This window comes from Anabrus simplex, chromosome 3, assembly GCF_040414725.1.
Source record: "Anabrus simplex isolate iqAnaSimp1 chromosome 3, ASM4041472v1, whole genome shotgun sequence".
Classification (NCBI taxonomy): Eukaryota; Metazoa; Arthropoda; class Insecta; order Orthoptera; family Tettigoniidae; genus Anabrus; species Anabrus simplex.
Genome location: NC_090267.1, coordinates 185171476 through 185198835, shown reverse-complemented (window position 1 = coordinate 185198835; position 27360 = coordinate 185171476). Strand labels below are relative to the sequence as shown.

Here is a 27360-nt window from a genome sequence, read left to right as displayed (position 1 = left end):
GAATATTGGTGGGAAATAACAGGGGAGTTAGATAACTTTCTTCTCTAGAATGCCATTCCTCTGGTTCATACATTTTCTGATACTGCTGGTATGTAATACACTCGTTCATCATGGTATTCCAGCTATTCGATCCCTACTCTGACGCGCTCATTGGACTGATCAGTGTACACAATTAATGGAATAATGGGAGAGACTGACGTATGACCTGGTCTAGAATTATAATTAGGGCTATTCCAAATTATAGCACCACAATTCACTAAATAACTCAAAATTTAACCCTGAAGTGAGCCGTTTCTTAAGAAAAGCTTCTTCCTCTTCACTTTAAATTCTCCATTCATTTTATTCCAAATTAGCAGCCAGGAGGGGATTTCTCTTCTGGCTTGGAAGAAAAATTTGCCTCAAAGTCAGATAGATTTTCCCCTACCAGTGTTGTGAATTGAGATTTTACAACTCATTGAGTACTCCGAGGAAAAAGATGAGTAAAAGAGCATAGTTTTTGCCCTGGGATTCTCCCCCCCCCCCCAAATAAAACAGTGTTTATGGCTCATGGCTGTCTGCGGCCTGGTCATTCCAGCTCTGGAACTTTGGACTGTTAGATCAGCAGCATAGTACTGTTTGTTAAAAGTGAGAAAATGCGTGGTTTTTCATTTGATCGAGTATTTCATATTACTTTTAATCACGCCATTACTACAGACGTCATTGTAATGACCTATGTTCATTTCACTTGGAAAAACCACTCAGGAGGAGAGGTCATCCTAGGAAGACCTGGAAGAGGACTGTAGAGGAGGAGGCTCTTGAAGCAGGGAAGACTTGGAAGGAAGTTAAAGCATTGGCAAGTCGACAACCGCAATGGAGATGTTTCACGGATGCCCTATGTTCCCGTGGGAACAAGAGGAATTAAGTCAAGTCAAGTAAGTCAGTAAAATAACTAACGATGGCAGAAGTAAGGAGGACAAAAAATGCAGACTAGCACAGGCAAGGAAGAGCTTTCTTAACCTTTTCACTGCCAAGTTTTGATGACCAGGCGAACCCTCTGGGCCGAGGTTTTATTTTTAAGGAAAAAGCACTCTTACAGATTTTTAAAAATGGATATTATTAATGGAATGCATATTGTCCCCTTAGCCCCACAGCCCAATACGGTGTCGGGATGAAGCGAGATATTTCACAGCATATTTTTACCGCCGGATGTCCTTCCTGATGCCAACTACAGTTGGGAAGATAATGAATATGAAATGAATGATGGTGAATGAAACTGGGTAAGGAGGTGGAAGGAATCAGCTGTGGTTTATAAATATGAACTGTCCTGGCATTTGCTTGGGAATGCAAAAGGGAAACCACAAAAACAACATTCTCAGGACAGCTGACGGTAGCTACTCCACTCGACATTATAACTGAAATATAAAATTGTTGATCCAAGAACTGGTATTATCAAAATCATTAATATTTGGGGAAAAAAGAATTTATCCGAGGAGATTCATTATTACTAATTTGCCTCGCACTTTCTTGTAGTTCACTACGGCCCCCTATATATTCTCCATCTTCATTATCAAAATATAGCTCTCCAGAATCACTATTTATGAGGAAACATTCAATTTCTCCGTCAACAGGAGTTGAATGTCTACTTTAAGATGCCATGATGGGAACACGTTAGCGGGAAAAATGTTCCACTCCAACGAAGCTGAAATAACACCAGATTGCTTTCAATTCAAAGGAAATGGAGTTGTATATCTGCCATACAGAACTACTTTGAGCATTTACATGGAATTTCAAAGCATGACACTATATCCAATTCATATATGAGATCGGTGAAGTACAAATTGGCATTGCATGGGTTAAGAAAAGAAATTTGCTCACTTTGAATACTGATGAAGGAATTAGATGTTTCTGAAGACTTTCGTCTGAAGCGTAGCATTGTAAGGAAGTGAAACATGGACGATAACTAGCTCAGAAAGAGAATAGAAGCTTTTGAAATGAGGTGTTACAGAAGAATGCTGAAGGTGAGATGGATAGACCGAATCACGAATGAAGAGATATTGAATTGAATTGGAGAGAGGAGATCGATTTGGCTAAATTTGACGAGAAGAAGAGAGAGAATGATAGGACATATCTTAAAACACTCAGGACTTTTGCAGTTGGTTCTTGAGGGAATTGTAGGCAGTAAGAATGGTAGGGGTAGACCAAGGTATAAGTATGACAAGCAGACAAGAGCAGATGTAGGATGCTATAGTTACACAGAAATGAAAAGCTTAGCACAGGATAGGGTGGCATGGAAAGCTGCATCAAACCAGTCCCTGGACTGATTACAAACACACACTGCCAACTTAGTAGATTTTTTCATATATTCTGTAAACTACTTGTAGGATGCTAGCCAAATGTCAATACCTTCAAATCAACCCTGTGGTCTGAAGTTTATAACAGTTTGGAAATAGTATGTTCGAGACAACATACATATCAGAACCTTTTATATCTTGAGTCTAACTGAATGTGTTTCCTTCCAATGATAATAATAATAAGCTGGGCTAACACACCAATACTTGAATGACCCACTATACATTATAACCAGAGGCACCTGTTTGTGGTGACATTTTTTGCTTTATTTCATAGTTCAAAAAAAAATTATTTTGGTATAATTTTTGCTGGTTTTATTTTCTTTTGTAAATAATTTTTTGCAAAATTTTATTTCCACTTTTCAGAAATAAAAGCTAAACCAGAAGATAGCTGATAGCATATTTACAGTAAAATACAGGGAGAATATTTTAAGTGTTCCGACTTCTTCTCGCATGCCGTGGGAAGCCCTGAGCGAGCGCCATATGGCTTCTGTCAACACGGCGAGATAAGAAGTGCTCACTGCAATGCGCAGCTGTTTAGCATTCTGTTCCTCAGTTATTAGAAAATATTGGACTTTTAAGGTGTGTTGTGAGGTTATTATCATGATGGTTAAATACACTTTAGAGCAAAGAATATTTTTGGTCGAGTGTTATTTGCACAAGAAGAAGAAACCAGTTAAAAGGTGCCTTCGAAAATTCCGTAGACAATTTCCCGGTGCGACAGTACCAGCAAAACGTTACGTGCATCAGCTCGTTTACAAGTAGCGTAGTACTGGTTCCGTAAGCAATAAGAAAAAGAAGCGAAGAAGAACAGCTCTCACACAAGAGAGGTTAGAAGATATACAGGCAAGACTCCAGGTCAGTCCACATAAGTCGCTTCGGAGATTAGCTCAGGAAAGTGGTATTTCACCTTCTTCAGCATGTAATGCAACAAAATTGTTACATTTACGATCTTATCGGACTCATTCAGTCCATAACATACTGCCTACAGATTTCAATGCAAGAATACGATTTTGCAATTGGCTAATAAATAGTGTCCACGATGGTGTTGTGGATCCGAACTTTCCTTTTATGAGCGACGAAGCCTGGTTTCATTTGAGTGGATATGTCAATTCACAGAACAATAGAATCTGGGATACAGACAACCCGCACATTTTACAGCCGAGACCTCGGCACGATGTGAAGGTGGGTGTGTGGTGCGCTATCAGTGCCCGACGAATTATCAGTCCGATATTTTTTCACGACACAATTACTTCTGACCGTTATATTCATAACATTCTGGAACAATATCTTAGAAGTGAAGCTTCCATGGTGTGAAGAATTATTTAATTTAATTTCCGGGTTGAACCGTGTTGTACTTGTAGGCACATCACGTATAGTTTGCCGACGTTTCGAATACATTGCAGTATTCTTTGTCAAGGCGACTGAAATATCCCTACTCGATCCGAGGTAATCAGTCTCCCAGGCAGAAATTACACTACTAGAGTGGCCTTGATTTTGGCCTTTTATAATCTAGCCTTTCTGGCTGACGTAAGCCCTGGCTGTCTCGTGAGAATTCTGGAAAGTATGTGTCACAGCCAGGTAGTGGGGACTTGCCCGCACTGTTATGTAATGGGGCTGTGGCCCGTGTGTTTATGTTGTGGTCTGTATGTCTTAAAATATGAATGATAGGCATCCAAGAATTACTGATTTTATATCCTTCTTCTAAATTTATGTTGTTCAGATGTTTCTTGATTTCGATAGCCTCGCGGATTTTCCTTTTCAGATTCCAAGGGATAGCTGCTAGGATCTTGGTCTTGTCAAATGATATTCCGTGCCTAGTTTCGTAGGAATGCTTGGCTACTGCTGAAATATCTGTGTTTTGGTTCTTGGTGTGACGGATATGTTCTTTTAGGCGGGTGGAGATCAGACGTTTTGTCTCCCCTACATAACAAGCTCCGCAGCTACATTCAATGTGATACACTCCAGGGGCCTGTAATTCTATTGTGTCTTTTACTGGTGGTAGATAACGGGCTAGCTTCCGGTGAGGTTTATAGATAGTTCTTATGTTGTATTTGTCCAGTATCTTGCCGATCCTGTCTGTAGTGTTTTTAATGTATGGCAGTATCGCTGTTTTCTGGCGGGTTAGGTCTTCTTTCCTGTTGTTTTCTCCTGCGGCGGCCTTTTCTTTGTTCTCTTCTGATTTTTTAAGGACTCGTCGGATGTTATTGAGCGAGTAGCCATTTTTCCTAAGGGTTTCCGTGACGTGTTCTTTCTCTTCCTCAAGGTGCTCTGCGTCAGATATCGCTATGGCCCTGTTCACCAGTGATGTTAGGACAGCCTGCTTTTGTGATGGGTGATGATGAGACGAGGCATGTAGGTACCTGTCTGTGTGAGTGGGTTTCCTGTATACTGCGCGACTCAGCGTCTCATTGGGGTTGCGTATTACCAGCACATCCAGGAACGGTAGTTTTCCGTCTACTTCTATTTCCATGGAGAACTGAATATTTACGTGTATGGAGTTGAGATGGTCGAGAAATAGCTGTAGGTTATTGCTCCCGTGAGGCCAGATTACAAAAGTGTCGTCCACAAAGCGGAGAAAACATTTCGGTTTCAGTTATAAAAGGCCAAGATCAAGGCCACTCTAGTAGTGTAATTTCTGCCTGGGAGACTGATTACCTCGGATCTAATAGGGGTATTTCAGTCGCCTTGACAAAGAATACTGCAATATATTCCAAATGTTGGCAAACTGTACGTGATGTGCGTACAAGTACAACACGGTTCAACCCGGAAATTAAATTAAATAATTCTGGAACAATTTTTTGCTGAACTGACTGAAGAAGAGAAAAAGTACGGCTATTTCCAGCAGGATAGTGCGACGGCCCATGCGGCGCGTAGCTCTATGCGACAGTTACGGGAAATGTTCGATGATCAGATCATCAGTAAAGGCTTATGACCTGATTTAAGCACATGTGATTTTTTTCTATAGGGAAATCTTAAAGGAAAGGTTTACAGGAATAATCCTCGAGCTGCAGAAGAATTAAAAACTGAAATTAGGAACATTGTGCGTTCTATCGTTGTCCATGAACTACAAACTGTGTTTCGAAATCTCATTACAATATGTGAAGTTGCATTGCAGCTGAAGGAGATCACTTTCAGCATCGTCTGTAAATACTGGTGAGTTCAGTTTAATTTCCTAGTTGATTTATTTATTTGTTTATATATTTATTTATTACTGGCGAATTCAGTTTAATTTCCTAGTTGATTTATTTGTTTATTCATTTACTTATTTGTCCAGAGCATCTATGTAGCCGGCAAGTTCAGTTTCGTTTAGTTCCTATAGGCGTAATCATGCTGCTTCCTTGAGCCAACTATGCCTGCTTGTCATGGCGGGCACTGCGCTCGCTGTCTCCGCTTCCCAGCGCGCCTAAACCTCGGCACTCCGTTCTGTATTTTCAAATTAATCACCCTGTATAATATTTTATTTTTATGTACAAGAAACACAAGCGTCAGCCTTCAGGGAAAGTTTGAGTAGTAGTAGTAGTAGTAGTAGTAGTAGTAGTAGTAGTAGTAGTGAGAACACTTATTACATATATGAAACCATGGATATTTGTAAAAAGATTATCCTGCCACTTTAACAAGTAGGGCCCAGCTTACACACAATTTATACATCAGTCTGAAGAAAGAGATACAATGAGCTGCATATTACTGAGAGTCAGAGCGGTTTTCCTGTCAGATACAATCTTACAATACATTGAAAATGACATATTACTATCAACATTACTGACAGATTCATACAGCCTTCACTGCAGCTTCTACAAAATGCCCATATTCTGATCTAAGGGAAGAATGGCAATCACATCAATATCTTGACCTGCTGCACATGAACTAGGGTCAGTCAGGGTAATTATGAGACAGACCAAAAAAAGGGAAAAAATGAGACACTCAAATTTCTCTGCTCTGATTAATGATCTCAACACTGCATGAATGATGTTATATATTAGTCTTATATCCATTATGATAAAATAATTGAAAAGTCTTGGAACTATATATCTACCAGTAGACAAGTTTTTCCTGAGTGGTGTTTTTTCTAACCAAAAGAATTTCATGTGTTGCACTTTTTATTTTGTTATTCTGGCTCAATCCAAAAATCCAGGAAAGTGTTTGTGGTTTTATTTGGTAGTGTAAGAGAGAATCTTTTTCAGCTTGAAAACACAATTTTATGTTTTTGATTTGAGAAGAAAATTCATTTTTGAAAAAAGGGGGTAAATATGAGACATCATGAGGGTAAAAGTGAGACACTTCTAGGGGGAAAATGAGACACTTGGTACACTTGTTTCTGTACCTAAATACTTATCCTACTTTCAAAAATCAAACGCACTGACAAAACCATGATCAAGTGAAAAAGAGTGGACCCAACAGCAGAGGTGATAACATCTGAAGAGTATTCTCAGCTTGCGAGGGAAAAACAGAAACCAGTTCATAAGAAGAATAGAAAGGGTACTGGTATTTGCAAGGCAACAGTTCCAGTTGTAAAACCTCCATCTAATTCATCTAAGACAAGAGCAAAAGTTGATTCTTCTGATTCAGCTTCAAGCAAAGATGAAGATTGGCAAGGTAGCGGTGACAGTCTTGATGAAGTTGGTCTACTCGACACAGATACTGTGGAAAGGACCCTGGCAGATGAAGTAAATCCGGGTGACTTTGTACTTGTACTTTTTGAAAGTTGAAAGTTGTGGAAAGTGGCATTCTTTTCAATATAAATATGTTGCCACTGTTAAAAAAGTTCTGGAAGGTGGAGACATGCAAATTATGTGTCTCAATTGTGTGGACAATAACAAAACTGCATTAGGCTTAACGAAAATGACATATCCGTTGTGGAAAAGTCAAAATTACTCACGAAATTGCTTGTTCCAGTAATAACAGGGAAAGATAGAGGCATTACATTTGCATTCCCGGAAACAGTTGATTAAAAAAAAAAAAAACTCCTACAGTTTCTGTTAACACATTTTTTAACCAAGTGAAATGTCTCGATTTTTCACCATTCTGATTACAAAGGGCATTATGTATTTATTTAGTATCATTAAAATGTAACAGAGATTCAGACATAAAGCTCAGGTACCATTTAATTAGATGGTATAATGTCAACAATCTATACTATGTAATTTTTGTCAGGAAAATGTATAAAAATGTATCTAAATTTTGTGTTATCGAAACATGGCCATTTTGTTCCTATAATAAAACTGAAGAAAGTGTTGCAAACTATTATACCCAGATTTTTTTCTGTCTTCCTTTGACCCTAAACTGTCTCACAATTACCCTATTAACTCCCCAACATGATTTTACAGTCTGCTACAATATTGTCTCACTTGTTCCCTGGGTTGTCTCAGAATTCCTCCTTTTGCGGATTAAAAATGAGACGCACATTTATATTTATTTTTCAAAAGTTAATTAATATATAATAATCTGTTGTTTCCAGTGTTTTTTGTAACACCACTCACAATTTATTATGATTATTTGCATAATTGTCACTGTTGTAGTTTGTAATTTATGAACAAAGTTGTAAAAAATGTCTCATATTTACCCTGACTGACCCTACCAACTACATCCCTAAACACTGTGTATGGTTAAACATGTTCTTGTAGAATGAGAATTTCCTTTATTACAGGAGAGACTTAAAGCAAAGAGTGATTCCACATAGTTTAGTCAATTCTTCAGTGATTTTGCTTAAAGGTAAATACACCGACCGTCAAAATTAATGGATCACTTGAATTCTCAAAGGCAAAAGCATGTTAAATTTTGAAAGATTTGTTTAACTAGGTGTAGCAATAACAGACAGTTAACATCAATTGGATAATTATTTTGATGAAAATAATCAATGTAAACAATAAAAGAAATGTTTCACAATTTAACATGCTTTTTTCCTTTGGAAATTCAAGTAATCCATTAATTTTGCTAGTCAGTGTAGTTTTGCGTTCTGAGCCAAAATTCACAAACATTTTGTGATTTGCAAAAAACAGGTGCCACTAATTAGTTCTTGCATTGTTGTATGTTTAAATTTGTATGGGATGTTTTCTGCTTTATGCGACTACCAAAAGGAATTATGCAACTGTCTAAATTGCCTCAATTTATATACTGTACTACATTTGTGCAGAGTCAAAAAGATGTATCTGTAGACATTAAAGTGAAAATAAAAATAAAATAAAAGTGATTGCTAAGAAAAGAAATATGTTCAAAACTTAAATGTAGATCTGATAATAAAAATTTTCTACACAATTTAATAGGCCTATATATTTTGCATAATATAACTTGAGTTATAGGTAATAAATGCACTATATAAGAAAACTGTGAAATACTCAAATAAATAATGTTCTACAATACATCCAAGCCTCCTTTGAATGTACTAAAAAAGCTAAAAATTCTCAACAGCATTTTGGAGGTAAAATCTCTCCAGTTGATATCTAGAAAATTAACAGCATGTTAATTCCAAGAACGTTACAGGAAACTACAAACAGAGAAAGAAACTGTGAAGATGCTAGTAATGACAGGTGATGAAATACCTACCAAACTGTTGAAGATGAGATTTACTCCAGGGACAAAGGAACTGTATAACAATACTCACGGTTTCCAGATACCGGTGCAGGAGATGCGACAGCAATCTGTTTGTAATTAGGCGGTAAAGCCATCTTGAATTAACAGCTGGCTGAAACACGCAGATAGTCCACATATATAATGAAATTGTAGCAACAGAAACGCAAAACTTGTTTAAATTATAATTTTGTAATACTTTAAATTAAACAGAAAGTAAAAGACAGAACATTTATGAGGATAAAGGTGTTTTTCAATTTATTTCATGCATGGTAGTGATGACTACAAATGAGGTGCAAGGATGCTATTAACGATCAAAGATACAGGCCCTTACGACTTTGATTCCTGAAAGAATTGGTAGGGGAATAGGCTCCTGTATTTCCATCATCCATTGAGGAAATAACTGAACAAATGTTGCATATGGCAAGTTTTTGCCACATCCATGAGTCAATTTTCTTTGCAGCCTTTTTATGCTTTAAATTAACCTTTCTTTTTGCAAGTTGCTTTACGTCGCACCGACACAGATAGGTGTTATGGCGACAATGGGACAGGAAAGGGCTAGGAATGGGAAGGAAATGGCCGTGGCCTTAATTAAGGTACAGCCCCAGCCTTTGCCCGGTGTGAAAATGGGAAACCACGGAAAACCATCTTCAGGGCAGCCGACAGTAGGGTTTGAACCCACTATCTCCCGAATACTGGATACTGGGCGCACTTAAGCGACTGCAGCTATCCAGCTCAGTTTTAAATTATCTCAAGAGAAGATAAATCTAGGAGTGTATCCAAATGTTTACTATCTCTGTATGTTAATTCCAGTATTGCACCACGAGTCTAAATCAGTGTTCTCCCCAGAAATATTCATCAACCTGATGGCAGGAATAAGTAGCCAGGAGGGGAATACCAATTAAAAAATGAATACGATAAAATTTCAATTTATTCCTTTCACGGTATTAACAAAAACATCGGACCTAACCTAACCCCAAGGCACTACAGCCCTGAAGGGCCTTGACCTACCAAGTGACTGCTGCTCAGCCGGAAGGCCTGCAGATGATGAGGTGTAGTGTGGTCAGCACGACGAATCCTCTCAGCCATTATTCTTGGCCTTCTAGAGCGGGGCCGCTATCTCATTATCAGATAGCTCCTCAATTCAAATCACGTAGGCCGAGTGGAACTCGAAACAGCCCTCAGGTGCAGGTAAAAATCTGACTTGGCCGGGAATCAAACCCAGGGCCTCAGGGTCACATGCAGACCTGCTATCCCTACACCGCGGGCCCGGCAATAATACCAGCCTAGCACACGAGGGCAAAACGCTGGCAACCAGGAATGAGTTAGCTGGAAAATTTATAATGTCCAATAATGGACCATTTATATTGGTATTATAAATTTACTCATTCGGAACAAATATTTCAGATTCCCTATGGGAATCAACATCTATATCACTCGGCAATAATATCGGACAGGTACTTCAATTCCAGAAATACCACAACATTTAAAAAAAAAAAAAAAAAACCACACAGGAAGTGTGCCAATGATAACTCGCCAGTCAACAGGCTCTGTAGAATATTCAACAGTGCCATTCAAAAAAATAATGTCCTTGATTTCACTCTGCCAATGCACAAGTTTGTAACAGATCACGCAACTGAATGAAGTCTTAGAAATACGGAAAATCTAAGACTATGTATTGTAAGGAGAAGTTCTATAATATTACTCATTACGTGGATTGCCTTACTTTCGTGTCTTTTTACTTTGAGGTTTTTTTTACTATATTAATATAAGGCTCTTTAGTTTTTAGAAAAAATACTTCCATATTTTTATTACTGTATTATAGGTGATTAGATGAGAGAAAATTAGAAGAGAGTTTAGATATAAGTACTGTCATGTTAATCGTAGTTTATATATCGGAGTAGTCACTGTAATTGGGACATTAAGTCCTGTAGTGTGAGGTAAAGAAAGAAAGATAGAAATAAATAAAGAAAGAAAGAAAGAAAGAAAGAAAGAAAGAAAGAAAGAAAAAAGAAACATCAACTGAAAAACTGAACTATTTTAGTGTTATTATCATGAACAAGACATAACAGAGTATTTTTTACTTTCAGTGTTCTACTGTTCATTCGTAATCATGTAACACCGGGGCTGTGGAGTGTGGTGGTGGCAGTCATTATTGTTTTAAGAGAAAGTACAACTGGGCAAAAATCCTCTATTCATATTAGAGTGTAAAAAATGGAAGGGATCAGTCACTTTCAAAAAATGAAGGTTTGGCCAAAGAAAGACATTTTTTTCAAGTTGCTTCACGTCGCACGAACACAGTTAGGTCTTATGGCGACAATGGGACAGGAAAGGTCTAGGAGTGAGAAGGGGCCATGGCCTTAATTAAGGTACAGCCTTTGCCTGGAGTGAAAATAGGAAACCACGGAAAACCATCTTCAGGGCTGCCGACAGTGGGGTTCGACACCACTATCTCCCGAATGCAAGCTCACAGCTGCATGCCCCTAACCGCGAGACCAATTCACTTGGCATAACAATAAATAATAAAACATACCTATCAACTTCACAACACCAAAAATCAGGAGATTTTAATATGAAAATCAGGAAAAATCAGGAGATACAATTGTTCAAAACTGCTTATTCTATATGTTTTGGGCAATTCAGGAGTATAAAGGTATATAACACTTATTGTCCCAAAAAACAGACTGTTGCTATACAACGCTACAAGGCTAAAAATTACACATATCTATTCCTTCACAGGAAGTATGAGAGTGAGATGATCCGTCTCTTATCTAAGCCTTCCAAAAATAGTATGTACTCATGCTCCATACATGTGAATTAATTACACACTTAGATCCCATCACTTAACAAATGCATAGATTAATATATTGCATCTCCAAATGGCTCGTAAAATCTCTAGAAAAGTCACTAGTCACTATCTTTGAAATTCTGTCACTAAGTTACTAAAACAAACTCCAAATCTAGCGACTAGTCTCTACAATCGACTAGACAGATGTGAACATGAACATAGCATACGAGAACGGGAGATTGACAATCGATATACGCGTCGTGATGTAAGGTAACAATAAAAATTGCACCTTCGTGCGCATTTCTCGTATTAATAAATGTTCATATTTCATTTGAAAGCAGTCAATGAGCGAAGAATTTCCAGCCACTGGCGTACAAAGCTGAAATGGCGAAATTAGAAAACAAATCTTTGAAGTAAAAAAAAAAAAAAAAAATCGGGAGAAATAATAGAACAATCGGGAAGCAGGAAACACTGTCGTAAATCGGGAGCCTCCTGCCTAAATCGATAAAAGTTGGCAATTGTGATAAAATAACCTGCCCTACTTAGTGTTAGACTCTATACCATGTACAACGACTGAGCAAATGTCAAGGGATAGCGGAGCACTGATGCGCAGCAGGTGTGTTGTCTGCGCAGCATACGCCCCCTGTGCCAGCGGCAGTTGTATAGGAGACCTTGTGAGCAGTGGCTGTGCATGTGACAGGTGTAACATGGAACGTCGTCGTGAGCTGATACCGTTCGAACGAGGTATGGTGGTCGGTGCCCGAAGGATGGGAAGTGAGTTTCGGAAGTGGTTCGGGAATTCGGCTTCACACCATCAACCGTGCCCAGGGTGTATCGTGAATGGTTGAATGCGGGTGTCACCGTCCATAACAGACGAACGACCGGTCGTCCAGCCACCCTCGATGACCGTGACCGGCGACATCCGAGACGGATTGTCAATAGTGACAGACGGGCAACCGTGCAACAAATCATGGCTTAATTCAACACAGGCTGTGCTAGACACGTTTCCCAGTGGACAATCCGTAGGAACATGGGTTCTATCGGGTATGGGAGCCGGCACCGCACATGGGTGCCACTGTTAACCCAACGTCATCGGGCACGACGACGCGCATTTGTCGCCAGTCACCACGGATGTACACTGGAACAATGGCGTAACGTGATATGGTCGGACGAATCACAATTTCAACTGCAGCATGCCGATGGGAGGCACCGTGTATGGCACAGACCACATGAAGCGATGGATCCCGCCTGCCTCGAAGGTGTGGTCCAGGGCGCTGGTGTCTCTGTTGTGATCTGGGGTGCATTTTCCTGATATGGAATGGCCCCCTAGTTGTTCTGGAAGAGACTTTGAATGGTACGTGGTAAGTTGAGCTGATCGGAGACCATGTACGCCCATTTTTGGCCTACCAGTGCCCAGACGGTTCTGTGGTGTTTCAAGACGATAACGCGCTGCCACATCGCTCCCACGACGCCATGACCACCCAGGAGTTCCGATATGAACCCTATCGAGCATATCTGGGATGTCCTGGAACGCAGGCTCCGTGCCATGGATCCTGCACCCACAAACAGACCAGCATTGGTGGCCGCTCTGCAAATGATTTGGTGTAAGCTGCGTCCAAAGGACTATCAGGGACTTGTTGACTCACTTCCACGGCTTCTCACTGCAGTTCGCAGGGCCAGAGGAGGCCCCACACGCTATTAGGTGACTATCCCATGACATTTCCTAAGTCAGTGTATACTCAACTTAGTAATACACATTTCTAATAATAATAATAATAATAATAATAATAATAATAATAATAATAATAATAATAATAATAATAATAATACCAGTAATAATAATGATGAATAACTATGCGTACTGGGAACGATAATACACAGTCTAAGAAAATTAGGGGAACATGTTTTGTAACGTCTGGTATGAGTATGTTAATTTGGTAGATGAGGTTCCAATGGTTGAACAGCATACCGCAAGACCTTAGCTACTCAGGGTATTCAAACTGAAGTTGTACTCCATCCGTAGGCATAGCCATGCATTAAAATGTAAGGGGGCCCCTCAAAACGAAGTGCATCTGTGTGTCGTCGTGAGGTACAGAGACTACTGAGGTAATTTGAGCACTTGTACGTCAACCAGCACATCCCTTGAGACATCTTAATGAGGTTAAAGTCGCAAGGGCCGTCACTTTGATCCAGGAATGATGGACTTTTCGTCGTGTTGCTGTGAATCTCAATGTCTCTCCGTCAGTTATCCACCGCTCGCGGAATCGCTACAGTGAGAGAGGCCAGTTCACAAGGAGGGTTGAATAAGATCGTGGACGCATGTCAACCCCCACAGGATGACCGATATCTGTGCGATGCGGTGTCATTCAGCAACTGCCAGAGAACTGCAACACGACCTCAGGAGAATCACTGGAGTCACGGTGTCTGACCAGACAGTAAGAAACAGGTTAAGAGAAGTGTCCTTACGACCCAGACGTCCTCTTCGAGTGCCCTGTTTAACGCAGCAACATTGCGCAGCTCGCCTTCTGTCTGGCTGTATCCACGTCAGCTGGCATTTTCGCCCATGGAGACCTGTGTTGTTCACAGACGAGTCCAGATTTTCTCTGACACAGCGTGATGGACGCCAACATGTATGGAGATGCTGTGGTGAGCAGTACATGCCCAAATGTTGTCCAGAAAGGCGACCGATTCGGACAAGGTTCTGTGATGGTGCGGGGTGGCATCAATACTGATGGCCTTAAGGACCTTGCTGTCGTCCATGGTAATCTTATAATACCAATATAAATGGTCCGTTATTGGACATCATAAATTTTCCACCTAACTCATTTCTGGCTGCTAGCGTTTCATCCCCGTGTGTTAAGCTGGGCTCATCAGTGCACTCATTACCAAAAACTGATGTCTGCTTGGCCTTAAGATGATTTAGATGTTGATTCCTATAGGGAACTTGAAATAACTGGCCTGAATGAGTAAATTTATAATATCAATAAATGGTCCGTTATTGACATAATCATTGGCACTGCCGGTGGCTCCAAGTAGCCTACACAGTAGGCTCCACGGTATGCACTAGCCATGCGTCTTGGAGGGTGTGCTAGGTACCAACTGATAAGCCCAACTCAGCACATGGGGGTGAAATGCTGGCAACCAGAAATGAGTTAGCTGGAAAATTTATAATGTCCAATAACGGACCATTTATACTGGTATTATAAATTTACTCATTCAGGACAAATATTTTAGGTTCCCTATGGGAATCAACATCTATATGACGTGGTAATCTTACCGCTGCGGGGTACATCAAGCAGATACTGCTACAGCATATGTTGATTGTGATTGTGATATTTTGAGGTATTGTGAGATGGAATTAAATGTGGTTCTAGTGATTAGAGTTTAATTGAGTTTCATCTGTGCATAGTCTGACAATTCTTTAGAATTGTGTCATCTGCTATCAAGTTAATTTCGAGATTGCTGATAGATGTAATCGATAAAAATAATAATAATTTTAAACTACAAGATTGGGTTAAACATTCATTTAATGGTCGTAAGCCATAAAAAGTGATGGACTATTTTTTTAGAATAAATTACTTAATGTGCTCTATTTATGAATTTGCCTGGAATATTGGTAATCCTGTTGGACAAGATTATAATGTGTTTAAGCTTGTGTCTTGAGAACACAGCATGTTAGTGGAAATTTGAGCACGTTTTGGGCACATTTCTTATATGTAAGAATAAAAATAATTAATTGAGGCTTTACCGACCACGTGCTGGTGATTTAAGATGACCCATCTGCTGGTAGTGATTATTGTTTTTTATCAGTTCTTTGAATAATACTCTTAACTTACGAGTAATCGTTGTCGTACGTGAATAATTCACTCTGTAAAAGTGATACTCTACCTCAATTACATACCACATGCAAAGTCGAGTGTGTTTAATTAACCTCTGTTCATCCATGCGATTTCACTGACCTGACCCAGAATAAAAATCATGCAATGATAAAAATATGCCCAGGATTCGACTGCAAATAATGTACATAAATTTTCGTGTAACCATAGTGTGAATGTATTGTGAGAATGTGGTAGTTAGCAATATTTTCTGATGTCAATTGTGAATATTGTGTTTTAATCTGGTCATGTGTTCACCACAGTGATCCAGATTATTTCGGCATTGTCTTTTGTCGATTTATTGGTTCTGTGGAGTGTTTAGTGAATTATTATTTAAGTTATGGTAACGTAATGACAAGATTTATGTTTCTTCTCTTTTTGAATTTAATTCAGATGAAAAAGTACATTTAGTTTAAAGGCAAAGATTTGAAATAATGAACAGTTAAAATAGGCTAATTAGGTTTAATACTCAGTGATCAATGTAGTTTGAATATTTAATAAGTAACTCAAGGAGATAATGATTAATAACTAATTCATAATTAAATGATCAGAACAGATTAATATATGTTAACATGATCGTGCGATTTGATAAAATGGCATAAAGGATCGTTAAGAGAGGTGTCAATCATATAATTACCACGTGGATAATTGGAAATTTTGAATTTATTCTGTTATACTGAGAAAGTAGGAGAAAGTAATTTTGCCATTATTATGTAAATATTAGAACGAGTTAGGGAAGGCGCAGCATTTAATTTCCAAATTTGAAGCCAGTGTAGGCCTAATTTTAATTTATAGTTTTTTCAGAGCATAACCTTTTGCCTACACAGATGAAGATAAATTTGATTTTGTACAGTCTGTTTGAAAGAAAAATCAACTTTGTGAAAGTATTAATGTATCAGCAAGAATATTTTGTTTGTTTTATGAGTGCTTATATATAATAAATGTCACAAATGTTGTTTTAATTTATTCTTTTGCTTGGTTGTCAAAACTATCCTTTTTAAATGTCTCAAAAATAAGGTCAGCCGGTGAACGAACGTTCCCCCTCGGGATCTCTCGCTCACCGACTGGGTTTAGCCAGGGTAAAAGGGGGGCAATATAAGGTATACAAGAAAATATTTATTATTTTGCCACCTATTCAATATAATACAGAATGAAAATATAGTGAGAGGTTATTGGGACACTAGCTTTGTCAGCGACCACTAGTTTCCCAATAACCTTTCAAACAATAAGTCAACACCACCAAAGACCCAACCACTAACAAGAATCGAAACAATTCAACAGCCCCAATTCAACCATTAAACCACTACAATATTCTTCAACATATAAGTGTCAGAATCAACGTTAAAAAAATTGTCATCCGAAAGAAGAAAACAACAGCAACAACTATTCAACATTATTTTCCAAGATATCAGCTCAATTACAAAACATTTAATTTGAAGCAATGAATATTATCACCCTCTTCGCATCAAAATCACATCAACGCAGCTAGTGACAGCCCATTATCATTTTGGCAAACTCACATGGTTGACTCAACAAATTAAGACCATGAATCATAAGAGGCAAAACATGTCTCATATTTTAAGAATGTTTTAACTCATATGTTAAACATTCTGTATTGTACTAAATAGGCAGGGTCAGTCATACTGCAATAGCACTTTCTGACCCAGTGAGGAAAGCAATGGCAAACTACCTCACTCCTCGTCTTGTCTAGTACGCCTCATTTTGGTGCTGCCATTGGTTTTTGTGGTTTCCTGATAACTGCATAACCTTTGGTGGTGCTATTTGAGGATCCAACCAGCCTCTGGGCTGATGACCTAACAGACAGACAGGTGGCAAAATAATAAATATTTTCTTGTATACATTATATTTAGGGTACGTGCCGAAATCATGGTCTGAAGCTAAGGCAGTATTCATACCTAAGCCCGGAAGGGCAAATTATGCCCAAGCCAAAGCATACAGACCATTATGTTTAACCTCCTCCATGCTGAAAGCAATGGAGAAAATTCTGAATATATCAGAAGAACGGTGGAACTGAACTCAAACTTACAAGGAAATCAGTATGCATATAGACCTGGCAGATCCACTGAAGTAGCACTCTACCAGTTGGTTCGTAAACTAGAGGGAAGCCTAGAATATAAAGAAATTGCACTGGCATCATTTCTAAATATAGGAGGAGCCTTCAGCAATACAACCTATGACTATGATCAAAGCATGGGAAAAGAGCAAGGTGAGTAAAACTGTCGTCAAATGGATTAAACCCATATTAGATGGAAGGAAGATAAAAGCAACCCTGTTTGAAAAAACAATGACGGTTAGGGTCACCCGAGGCTGTGCTCAGGGAGGAGTTCTTTCTCCTCTGCTGTGGAACCTTGTGGTGAACAAAATCATAGCAATGCTCAACGAACAAGGTGTTTATACACAAGGATACGCAGATGACCTAGCGATTGTGGTACGAGGTAAGTGATGAGAGCTATCCAGGACCTCATGCAAAGATCACTTAACTTTGTGGAGAACTGGTGTCGGGAAGAACAACTATTAGTCAACCTGAACAAGATAACTCTGATCCATTTTACAAGGAGAAAATTATAGGGAAAGAGATCACTGAATCTCCTTGGGCAAGATATATATATATATATATAGAACAGGTACTGCACCTAGGTGTAGTGTTAGATAAAAATCTAACCAGGAATCTACATATAGAAAGGAACATAACCAGGGCCAAGAACTTGTTGTATACATATAAAAGAGCTGTCAGGAAGACATGGGGTCCAAGACCATCAATGGTAATGTGGATATATATTGAACCCATAATTCTACGATGAAAAAAAAATCCAAATATTTATTACAGCTACAAACAACTTTTTGAGAGTAGCCATGTTTTTATTTCAAGAGCCTCACTGTCTCGTGGGAACGAACTCTTCATGACAAGCGAGCCGCGAGCTCGTCAAATGCCGGAACACTTCAGTGGACCTTGAGTAATGAATAATCTACCAATTTCGAAAAAATCCTCCATAACGAGAGATATTGGCGACATGGTAAATCCAGGAATAAAGGATGTAAATTATTTATAAACCATATGTGAAGATAGAATCCCCAGGGTAAATATAAATGCAGTTAAGCCTGGAGAAACGTTTGCGTCCTGCTCGCAGATTGGCGACACGTGGCGAGGTCATTTTCATGAAGAAAAGCTCGAAACTCCAGGGCAGAAATAATTCATTTCGCCTGTTGCAAGTATGGGAAAAATATTAAATTAACACCATAATGAATTATAAGTCTGTCCGAAGTTATGGAATAAATCTCAAGAGAATTGGTCCAGTGGATGTGGAATTAGCAGAATGCATAAGTGAGCCTCGTGGAGAGGGTGGTGTCCCTCCCAGAGGGTATAAAAGAAACCTCCCTCTGCCTATTTTACACATTCTGTCTGATGGTTTGAACGGTGAAACCCATGTCGCTTGTCTGCAAGAAAGTGCGGGGTTTTGTTCTCAAAGTACTTTGTTATACCAGTATATTCGTGTCAGTGATCAAATAGAATATTAAATGGAAGGTGATAGAAATTTTCCTGAACTGCTGCCGATGATAACTGTGAAGGTTTAGATATTTGGTTAAAATACGTAGCTGAGTTTCTCTCCGTATTACAAGTGCATATGTGTTTGATATTTGTAAAAGGGAAGTCTGGAGGCTACCAGTGAGGTCTGATTGTCTTATCTGTTTAGAACACCTGGCCAGCAGTAGTGTGAACGAGAGCAGGGTCCTGGGAAAAATGTGGCAGTCGCCATTTGAGAAGCGTGCTCATCGCAAGTTAAACGCAAAGAAAGTGTGGTATTTGCGGTGTTAATCGACACCTAGTGTAAAAATCTGTATAACTTAAGTTATATATATAAGATGATGCCAAATGTAGCCATGGAAGGTTAGGCACGAGGCCAGCTGGCTAAATGCAGCCAGAATCCAGGATGACTACTATGATTACAGGTCTGCAACTATATTTTTATCAATGCTGTAGTTAGAATTTGTTTGTCCCAAAAAATCTTCAGTGCGTGCGTCGAATTTATATTTAATAATGATCAAGCGAATGTATTACATTTCTGGTCGTCGTGTGAAACTCTTCAGGGCTGTAAAATTCACGTCGAGAAAGTATAAAATGCAAAGTTTAAATAATGTGTTAATATTCTTTGAGATATTGTTCAAATTGAGTAAAATTAGGAAGGTGATAACGATCATGTAGTCGTGGTGAATGTCTTAATTTCGAATATCATATGAGTTCAGAATTTTTTTGTTGAAATAATAATAGTAATAATAATAATAATTATTATTATTATTATTACTGCGTGATAAAAATTTCTATGTTAAAAGTGTATTTAACAGATATGTTCAGTAAAATTTGCGTTCATCTCGAAATCTAGTGAAGTCTGATAAAGTTCTATTTATTCGTGGGAAGTTAAATTTTGTGACATCATGTATGTCGGTGATATAGGAAATCAGGGTTTGTTATTGTATTCCTGAGGCCCGAAAGTTGTAGTAAAAATAAATGAAAAAGGATTTTTATAAAAGTTGTTTGTCACGAGAGGATTGAGGTTTGAAAAGTCTTGAAACAGAAGAAATGGATTGTGCCGGAATGATATGTTGAGATAAGAGTTGTATAGATGTTGAAGGCAGAGGAAGCCTGTATTTCATGTGTAATGCCGCCATGAGAGGCGATGAGGATGGATTTTTGAGACAGGCTATATATTAAATGTGATATTTCTGAGGCAGGCTGTAGTATATTCCGCTAACAATCCGGAACAGCTGACCGGGCAAAGGTTAGTTCGAAGTGAGTGCTCTCTGACGCACATTATGATTTCAAGTTAAGATCCCCAGTGAAAAACAATTTCTGTTGAAGATTGTAGCTCTTGGCAGTTAAGTCTCAGTGACGACTTTACGTAAAGTCAGTATAATGAATATTATATTATACGACCTCAAGGATAGAAGAGCATTTGGAATACATGGTAGGTGTTATATGACTGTTGTAACAAATTTCCACAAAGTAAATTTCATATATTACAAGATGATAATTTATAATTAAATCGGAAACATTGTGGGATGAGATATTGGATGTTCTTAAAGCAATAGTTTGGCTGTGTAGATTCATTGAATTTCGCTTCACTGGATAGTTATGGATATGGATATTTGGAGTAGTGAGATGGTAGGCGATTTGTGGGCCTCACCCTAGAATTATTGTGGACTTTTTTGATGGTGATGATTACTGTTTTGGCAATATTCACGTGTTGTTAGACGTGTGCTGAAAGTCATTATTATTTTTCCAAACTTCATTGTGTATGTCGAGATCGTGTTTGAATTATGGATTGCTTGCTACGCGTTATTTATTTTCAATTTCAAGTTTTATTAACAAGATAGGGACTTAGTTGCATTTCCAGACTTGCGTTCATTCTGTGGCAAGATTTGTTTCATTGTGTGCTATTAGTTTCGACAAGGTTTACAGCTAAAATATCAAAGAGTGTGTTCGAAGTTACGATTTCGCCTGACATGCTAGAGGAAGCGTAGACAACCCAGTTTCCGCTCGACAATAGATTTAGGACATCATGTTATCCTAGGAGTATACTGATGATAAAGACGTACCAGTTTACGCTCAACGATAGGTTTCGGAAGATGTGTGTGTGTACATAGAGGTTAGTGTTAGGGTGTGTATACATTAGGTAGGCTCGACGATAGGTTTAGGGTGTTGGCTGTATATACTCAAGTCTTAGACTAGGTGTTTTTGCGAAGTGACTTGAGTGATGGTAGTGTCTGCAGTAGTGTATGCAATGCGAAGAGTGTTAGCTAAGTAATATTGAGGCCATGTTTTGCGCACAGTCCTTACCAGCTGGAAGGTGTTTACTTAAGATTATGGAACCATTAGAGGCCTGAACATGAGGGTTGTCCAATACTGGGTACTGAGCTAACGGTGATTGAATATTATTGAAGTTTGCTATGCGTTTGAGTTCACTGAACTTCAGTATTTTATTTTAGTTACGGACTTAACTGTTTTGTCGTTCTGACGCCCGATTGCTTTGATAGTGTGCGTGTTGACACTTATTTATGTGAGACTTGAGTTACAAATGCGGGTTCGATTTGTCAGCCGGGAATATATTTTATTTTCAACTTTCGTCATTCTTTTATTATATAATAGTTGATTGTGGTCGATCAATAACTTTGTAGTTAGTCTGTTGGGACAAACAATAAGCAGATGGATCTGTAATGGTAGTCGTTGTTGTAAAGGAAAGAATTCCTATATTTTTATTTTATTTTACCATGTGAACTTGTAATTTTATTAAGCATAACGTAACCATTTATAACCTGAAAGTTGGTTTTGTAATAATATTTTTCAAGTGATTTACCACTTTTTTATTTAACTTCAGTGTTTGGCATTTCTTCTAAATGCGTGATGAATAAGTGTTTCCTGCATTTCACAGTTTTGTTCCTTCAGAACGACCTAACGTAAGGTCCTCTCGGATCGTGTTGTTGTTGGTTCCTTCTGAACAGCTGTTTGGGTGATGCACGTTTCAGCATCGGGATTATTTTATAACTTAAGGGTGTCACGAGATGACAATACATGGTAGAATTTTATTTTCAATTGTGAATGCTGCTGTTAACTTGTAGTGAACACTATGCTTTCCAGTAATATTTCGCAACCTATCCAAAGCAACTGATAGTCAATTTGGTTCGATTAAGGGTCCATTCGGCGGGTGTTTCCATATCCAACAGGGTATTTGACTGGTGGATAACCTTAATTAAGGGTAAATCTGGAACTCTATTTGTTGAAGGTCAGATTTTCCACGGATCGTGTGGATTAATTCTCAGTTATCGTTTGGATCAATAGGTGCCCGATTTTCAGGTTTTCTTTACACTTTTCAGTTTCGCCGTCCACTAATCCGTGATATTTCTACTTTTCTCCAAAGAAGATTCTTCGATACTGTAATCAATAAAACTAACGCCATGCAATGTGACTGCGTTTGAAACATTAAATAATTAAATTTTTTCTTGATCAAGGATTTTATATAAATGATTTTTTTTTTTTTTTTTTTTGTGCAGTTAATTGATTCAATAAAAGTTAGTAAGCACATATTTGCTCCTCAATTCAAGTAGTTAGGCTCTCTTCTGAACCCTATCGTTTGGTTAAGATCGTGACCGAAATATTCCCGCTACGACCCCAAAATTTAAGAGTTCGATATTGCTCTACTGCAGCAGCTGTGGCCGACCAACGATGGAATGGTAAGTTCAAGGGTTCAGTAAAATGATCATTAGACTGATGATGGCCTATGCTGCAATCATCTGGTGGCAGAAAGTAAACCAAGGAAAAGTCAGTAGTAGACTGGATAGCCTACAGAGAATGGCATGCATAGCCATAACTGGGGCTATGAGAACTACGCTGATAGAAACCTTGAATACTTTACTAGACCTCCCATCACTATGAAATTTCATAAAAGGACAGGCTAGAATGAGTTCATATAGACTGGCACAATCAGAGTAGTGGAATGCACAAGGACCCAATCTAGGACAATCTAAAATTAACAGAGTATAACAGAGGAAGTTTTACACATGCCTTCTGATCATATGATACCAAAGTACAACTTTGAAAAACCGTTTGAGACCCAGATAATAAAGAGAGAAGACTGGGATATCAACAAATGGAATACTGAAAAAGAAGATGTGGTGTGGTGGACTGATGGCTCAAAGACTGTGGATGGCACAGGAGGAGGGATCAATGGGGGAAGACCTGAGAGATCAATCCAGATGAGCTTGGGAAGACACACTAAAGTCTTTCAAGCTGAAATGATAGCTATCACAACATGTCTTGAAGAAAATCTGAAAATGAACTATAGGAATAAGAACATTTTCATTTTTACGGACAGCCAAGCAGCCATTAAGGCACTAGAGGCAGTACGGATAATATTTAAATTGTCTGGTACTGCCACTCACTTCTCCTGAAGCTCTCAAAGTACAACACTGTCAAAATAATATGGGTGGGTACCAGGGCATGCAGGTATAGAAGGAAATAAAAAGGCAGATAAACTGGCCACGAAAGGGGCAGAAACATATTTTGTAGGCCCAGAACCTGTATACGGGACTTCCTATGGACAAGCCCAGCACTATATAGGAAAATGTGTTCAAAAGAAACAAATGGAAAACTGGAAAAATACTCCAAGATTCAGGCTTGCAAAGGAACTGATAAAAGGACCAAACAAGAAGCATACTAAAGAACTGTTGAAATTCATTCAACATTAAAAACTTAATATCTGGTTCGTATTGAAAGGAGATAACATACAATGGAGGGAAATTTGATCGATCCACCTTTTTTTCAATACATAATATCTTGTTAACACAACACAACACTTTTTATTTAGTACCGGTTTTGGTGTCTATGGACATCATCATCAGCTGAAACAGGTTGTATGAACAAAGATATACAAGTATGTAGTAGCCTACATATAATAGACCCTTAGTAATAAGGGACATTAATAGGATGAAGTAGAAATACAATGCTTAAAAGAATATAAAGAAGTTATGTGCTTGATGGTCAAAGTATAAAATGAAAGTGAAGATATTAACAAATGTTTAAAGACTTGATCACTTTGGAGTGGTTAAAAAGTCTCAAGCGTAGCACTGCTAAACTAGGTGAAAATAAAACATGGACATCCAAAAACTGACGTAGGATGCAATCCTTCCACAGAGTATTGATAATAAAGTAACGTAAGTAAGTTTGTTGGTGGCTTGTAACATCAACTCATAAAAAGAAGCCATCATTTATGAGGTACTCAAAGAAGTGGATCATACTGCAGGCAAAGAGAAATTGTATATATTGCCAGAAAGTTCTCGATCCAATTTGGAACCTGAAGTATGAAAAGAAAGTTAAGAGTTAAAATGAGATATTGGAAATAGGGCAAAACACTATAAAGTTAAGTAGGAGACTCACCTCAAACAGCCTGATATATGTGTGGAGAGTGGCAAGGAGCAAGTGCTAGAGTTTGCTAGAAGCGTAGAACATCGTTAAGGGAGGAAAAGGGGTGGGTCAGGAAGGGGGAGAGGAGGGGTGATGGAGAGGGCGGAGTCGGTGGGCGTGGTAGGGAAGGATAACGTGATAATGTGCGACATATAATCTTGAAAAAAAAAAGGAGCTATTTTTAGGGAGTTTAACACTGCTGAGAACTGAAATAAGAGAATCAAATAAAATTCTGGGCTTTTCGGAAATGTCATTCAAGTTGAGATTTGGACTGAAGTATTGGTCTAGATGTATGTAACAGGTTTCTGTGATATCTAGTAGGGGGCCTTTGCTCAACGTGTCTAATACTGTTAAATCTTGATCTAATCCATTAAATATCTGTTTGAATAAATTATTTAGTGAAGGTACTCCACAACTATACCTGACAAGCAAATTATTACTCTAGGTTTCACCACAGAGTGCGTCAAAGATAGTCCGTGGGAAAGGGTTAAGGCTAGGTGTAGAAAACAAGTGTACACAGTTCAAAAAAGTTAGGGGAACATATTTTGTAACGTCTGGTATGTAAACTTAAATTTGGTAGATGGAGTTCCAATCGTCATACAGCATACCTTGAGACCTTAGCTACTCAGGGTATGCCAAGTCGAAGTTATACTCCATCTGTAGGCATAGCCATGCATTAAAATGTCAGGTGACCCCTCAAAACAAAGTTAATAACGGTGCGTACGTGTGTCGTCGTGAGGTACACAGACTACTGCGGTTATTTGAGCACGTTCATCAACCAGCACATCCCATGAGACACCTTAACGAGGTTCAAATTGCATGGGCTGTCACTTTCATCCAGGAAGGACGGACTTTTCGTTGGGTTGCTGTGGATCTTAATATCTCTCCGCCAGTTATTCAACGCTTGTGAAATTGCTACGAGACAGGCCAGTTCAGAAGGAGGGTTGGACAAAGTTGTAGACACATAACAACCCCACAAAATGACCAATATCTGACCATCTGTGTGTTGTGGTGTCGTTCAGCAACTGCCAGAGAACTGCAACAAGACTTCAGGAGGGTCACTGCAGTCATGGTGTCTGATCAAACAGTAATGAACAGGTTAAGAGAAGTGTCCTTATGACCCAAACGTCCTATTCGAGTGCCCCATTTAACGAAGCAACGTCGCGTGGCTTGCCTTCTGTTTGCCCGTACTCACGTCAACTGCCAACTTCGCCAATGGAGATCTGCGTTACTCACAGACAAGTCCAGGTTTCCCCTTATACAGTGTGATAGACGTCAACGTGTATGGAGACGCCATGTTGAGAAGTATATGCCAATGTTGTCCAGGAAGGCGACTGATTCGGACAAGGTTCTGTGATGGTGTGGGGTAGCATCAGTACTGATGGCCGTACGGATCTTGCCGTCGTCCGTGGTAATCTTATCGCTGCAGGGTACATCAAGCAGATACTGCTACAGCATGTGTTGGTTGCTGCATATGGTGTTGGCCCTGTATTCGTAGTCATGCACGACAATGCCAGGGCTCATGTAGTGCGCATCACCAGAGCTGTCTTGCGAGAACTGGACATTCAAGAGATGGAATGGCCAGCATAGAGTCCCGACCTTAATCCCATTGAGTATGCGTGGGATAGGCTTGACACAAGTGTTTGTGGGCGTTCTGTTCCATCACAGACTCTATAAGACCTCAAACAGGTTCTCATTGAAGAATGCGACCCGATACCGCAACGTGACCACCGTCGACTTATACGGAGCACGCCACGTAGGTGCCAACCTGTGATAAATGCTCGTGGAGGACATACACCATACTGAAGCTCTGCAACTGTGATAAAAATCCACCCTGGAGGATTGTTATCACTTTGTTTTCGCCCCTATTTGGACATTCCATTCGTGTTTTGAAACTGAATGTGAATCCATCGATGCTCTTTTGTATACTTCAACAGTAAAGAATAAAGGTTTAGTTGTAATATACCTGGGTCATCATCATCATCCTCGTTTCCCTTTATCCAGCTGTAGCCGGGTAGGGGCCAATATGGTTCCTCTCCACTTTCTTCGGTAGGGGACGACCTAACATTTTCCGAGGCACCATATCTACTTTATGCATATAGGCTGTTGTTAGGATGGGATCGCCACACCCAAAGGAATTTTATACCTACTGACAGGATCAAAATTAGGCCGCCCCTAACATGGAGTCAGACGCCTTTCGTAGCCACTACTCTGGGAGTACAGATGCTACAGGTTTGCCCCTTCCACCATCTCCACCGTACTGAAGTCCACCTTTTCCGCCGTAGATGCTGCTGAGGTCTTCACTCGTAACTCTGAGCTGGGACCCATACCAGACGTTACACAATGGGTCAGTGTGTTCTGGGACTCTCATAGGCAGGGGCGCCACTCCCTGGGTAGGGCTGCCTCTGAAAAGGGTCCCTACCTGCTACCTGGGAAAGAATATGTAAGTAAAATAGGTAAAGTTCTTCCTGTTAATTTTTTGCACGTGTTGAGAGCCATGGTACAGATTCTTGAAGCAAAAGAGAGCTCTACTTGAATAAGTCTAAAGACAATAACACTAAGCAACTTTTTTAAAAACTGCAAATAGTGCATGAATTAAGGTACTCATAGTTACGGTTTTAAACGCACTTTCTATCTCAAATACAGTTGTAGTAAACATTTAAAAAACATTGAGCCAGGAGGAAAGATCAACGGCATAGGCAAAGGCCGAAAAATGTCTGATGAAACAAAAGTACAGGGTGGGGTGTGGAAACTTCCTGTTGCAATGAAGGTCTTGGAGAGGGGAGGGGAGAGGGCTGGGTTTAGTGAAAGTAGCAGAGTGGGATAATT

The 27360-nt window shown here is 39.2% G+C and overlaps 1 protein-coding gene across 3 annotated transcripts in view; it reads right to left on the bottom strand.

Moving 5' to 3' along the window:
- The window catches only part of LOC136866132 (SWI/SNF-related matrix-associated actin-dependent regulator of chromatin subfamily E member 1), a 221649-nt gene that overhangs the window by 183052 nt on the left and 11237 nt on the right, over window positions 1–27360 (bottom strand). For 2 of the 3 annotated variants that reach the window (XM_067142826.2, XM_067142828.2), the window contains exon 2: window positions 8929–9009. In XM_067142826.2, coding sequence (XP_066998927.2) covers window positions 8929–8992 — 64 coding nt within the window. In that variant the 5' untranslated portion in view covers window positions 8993–9009. The remainder of the gene's footprint in view (window positions 1–8928; window positions 9010–27360) is intronic. The other variant, XM_067142827.2, reaches the window with a different exon arrangement.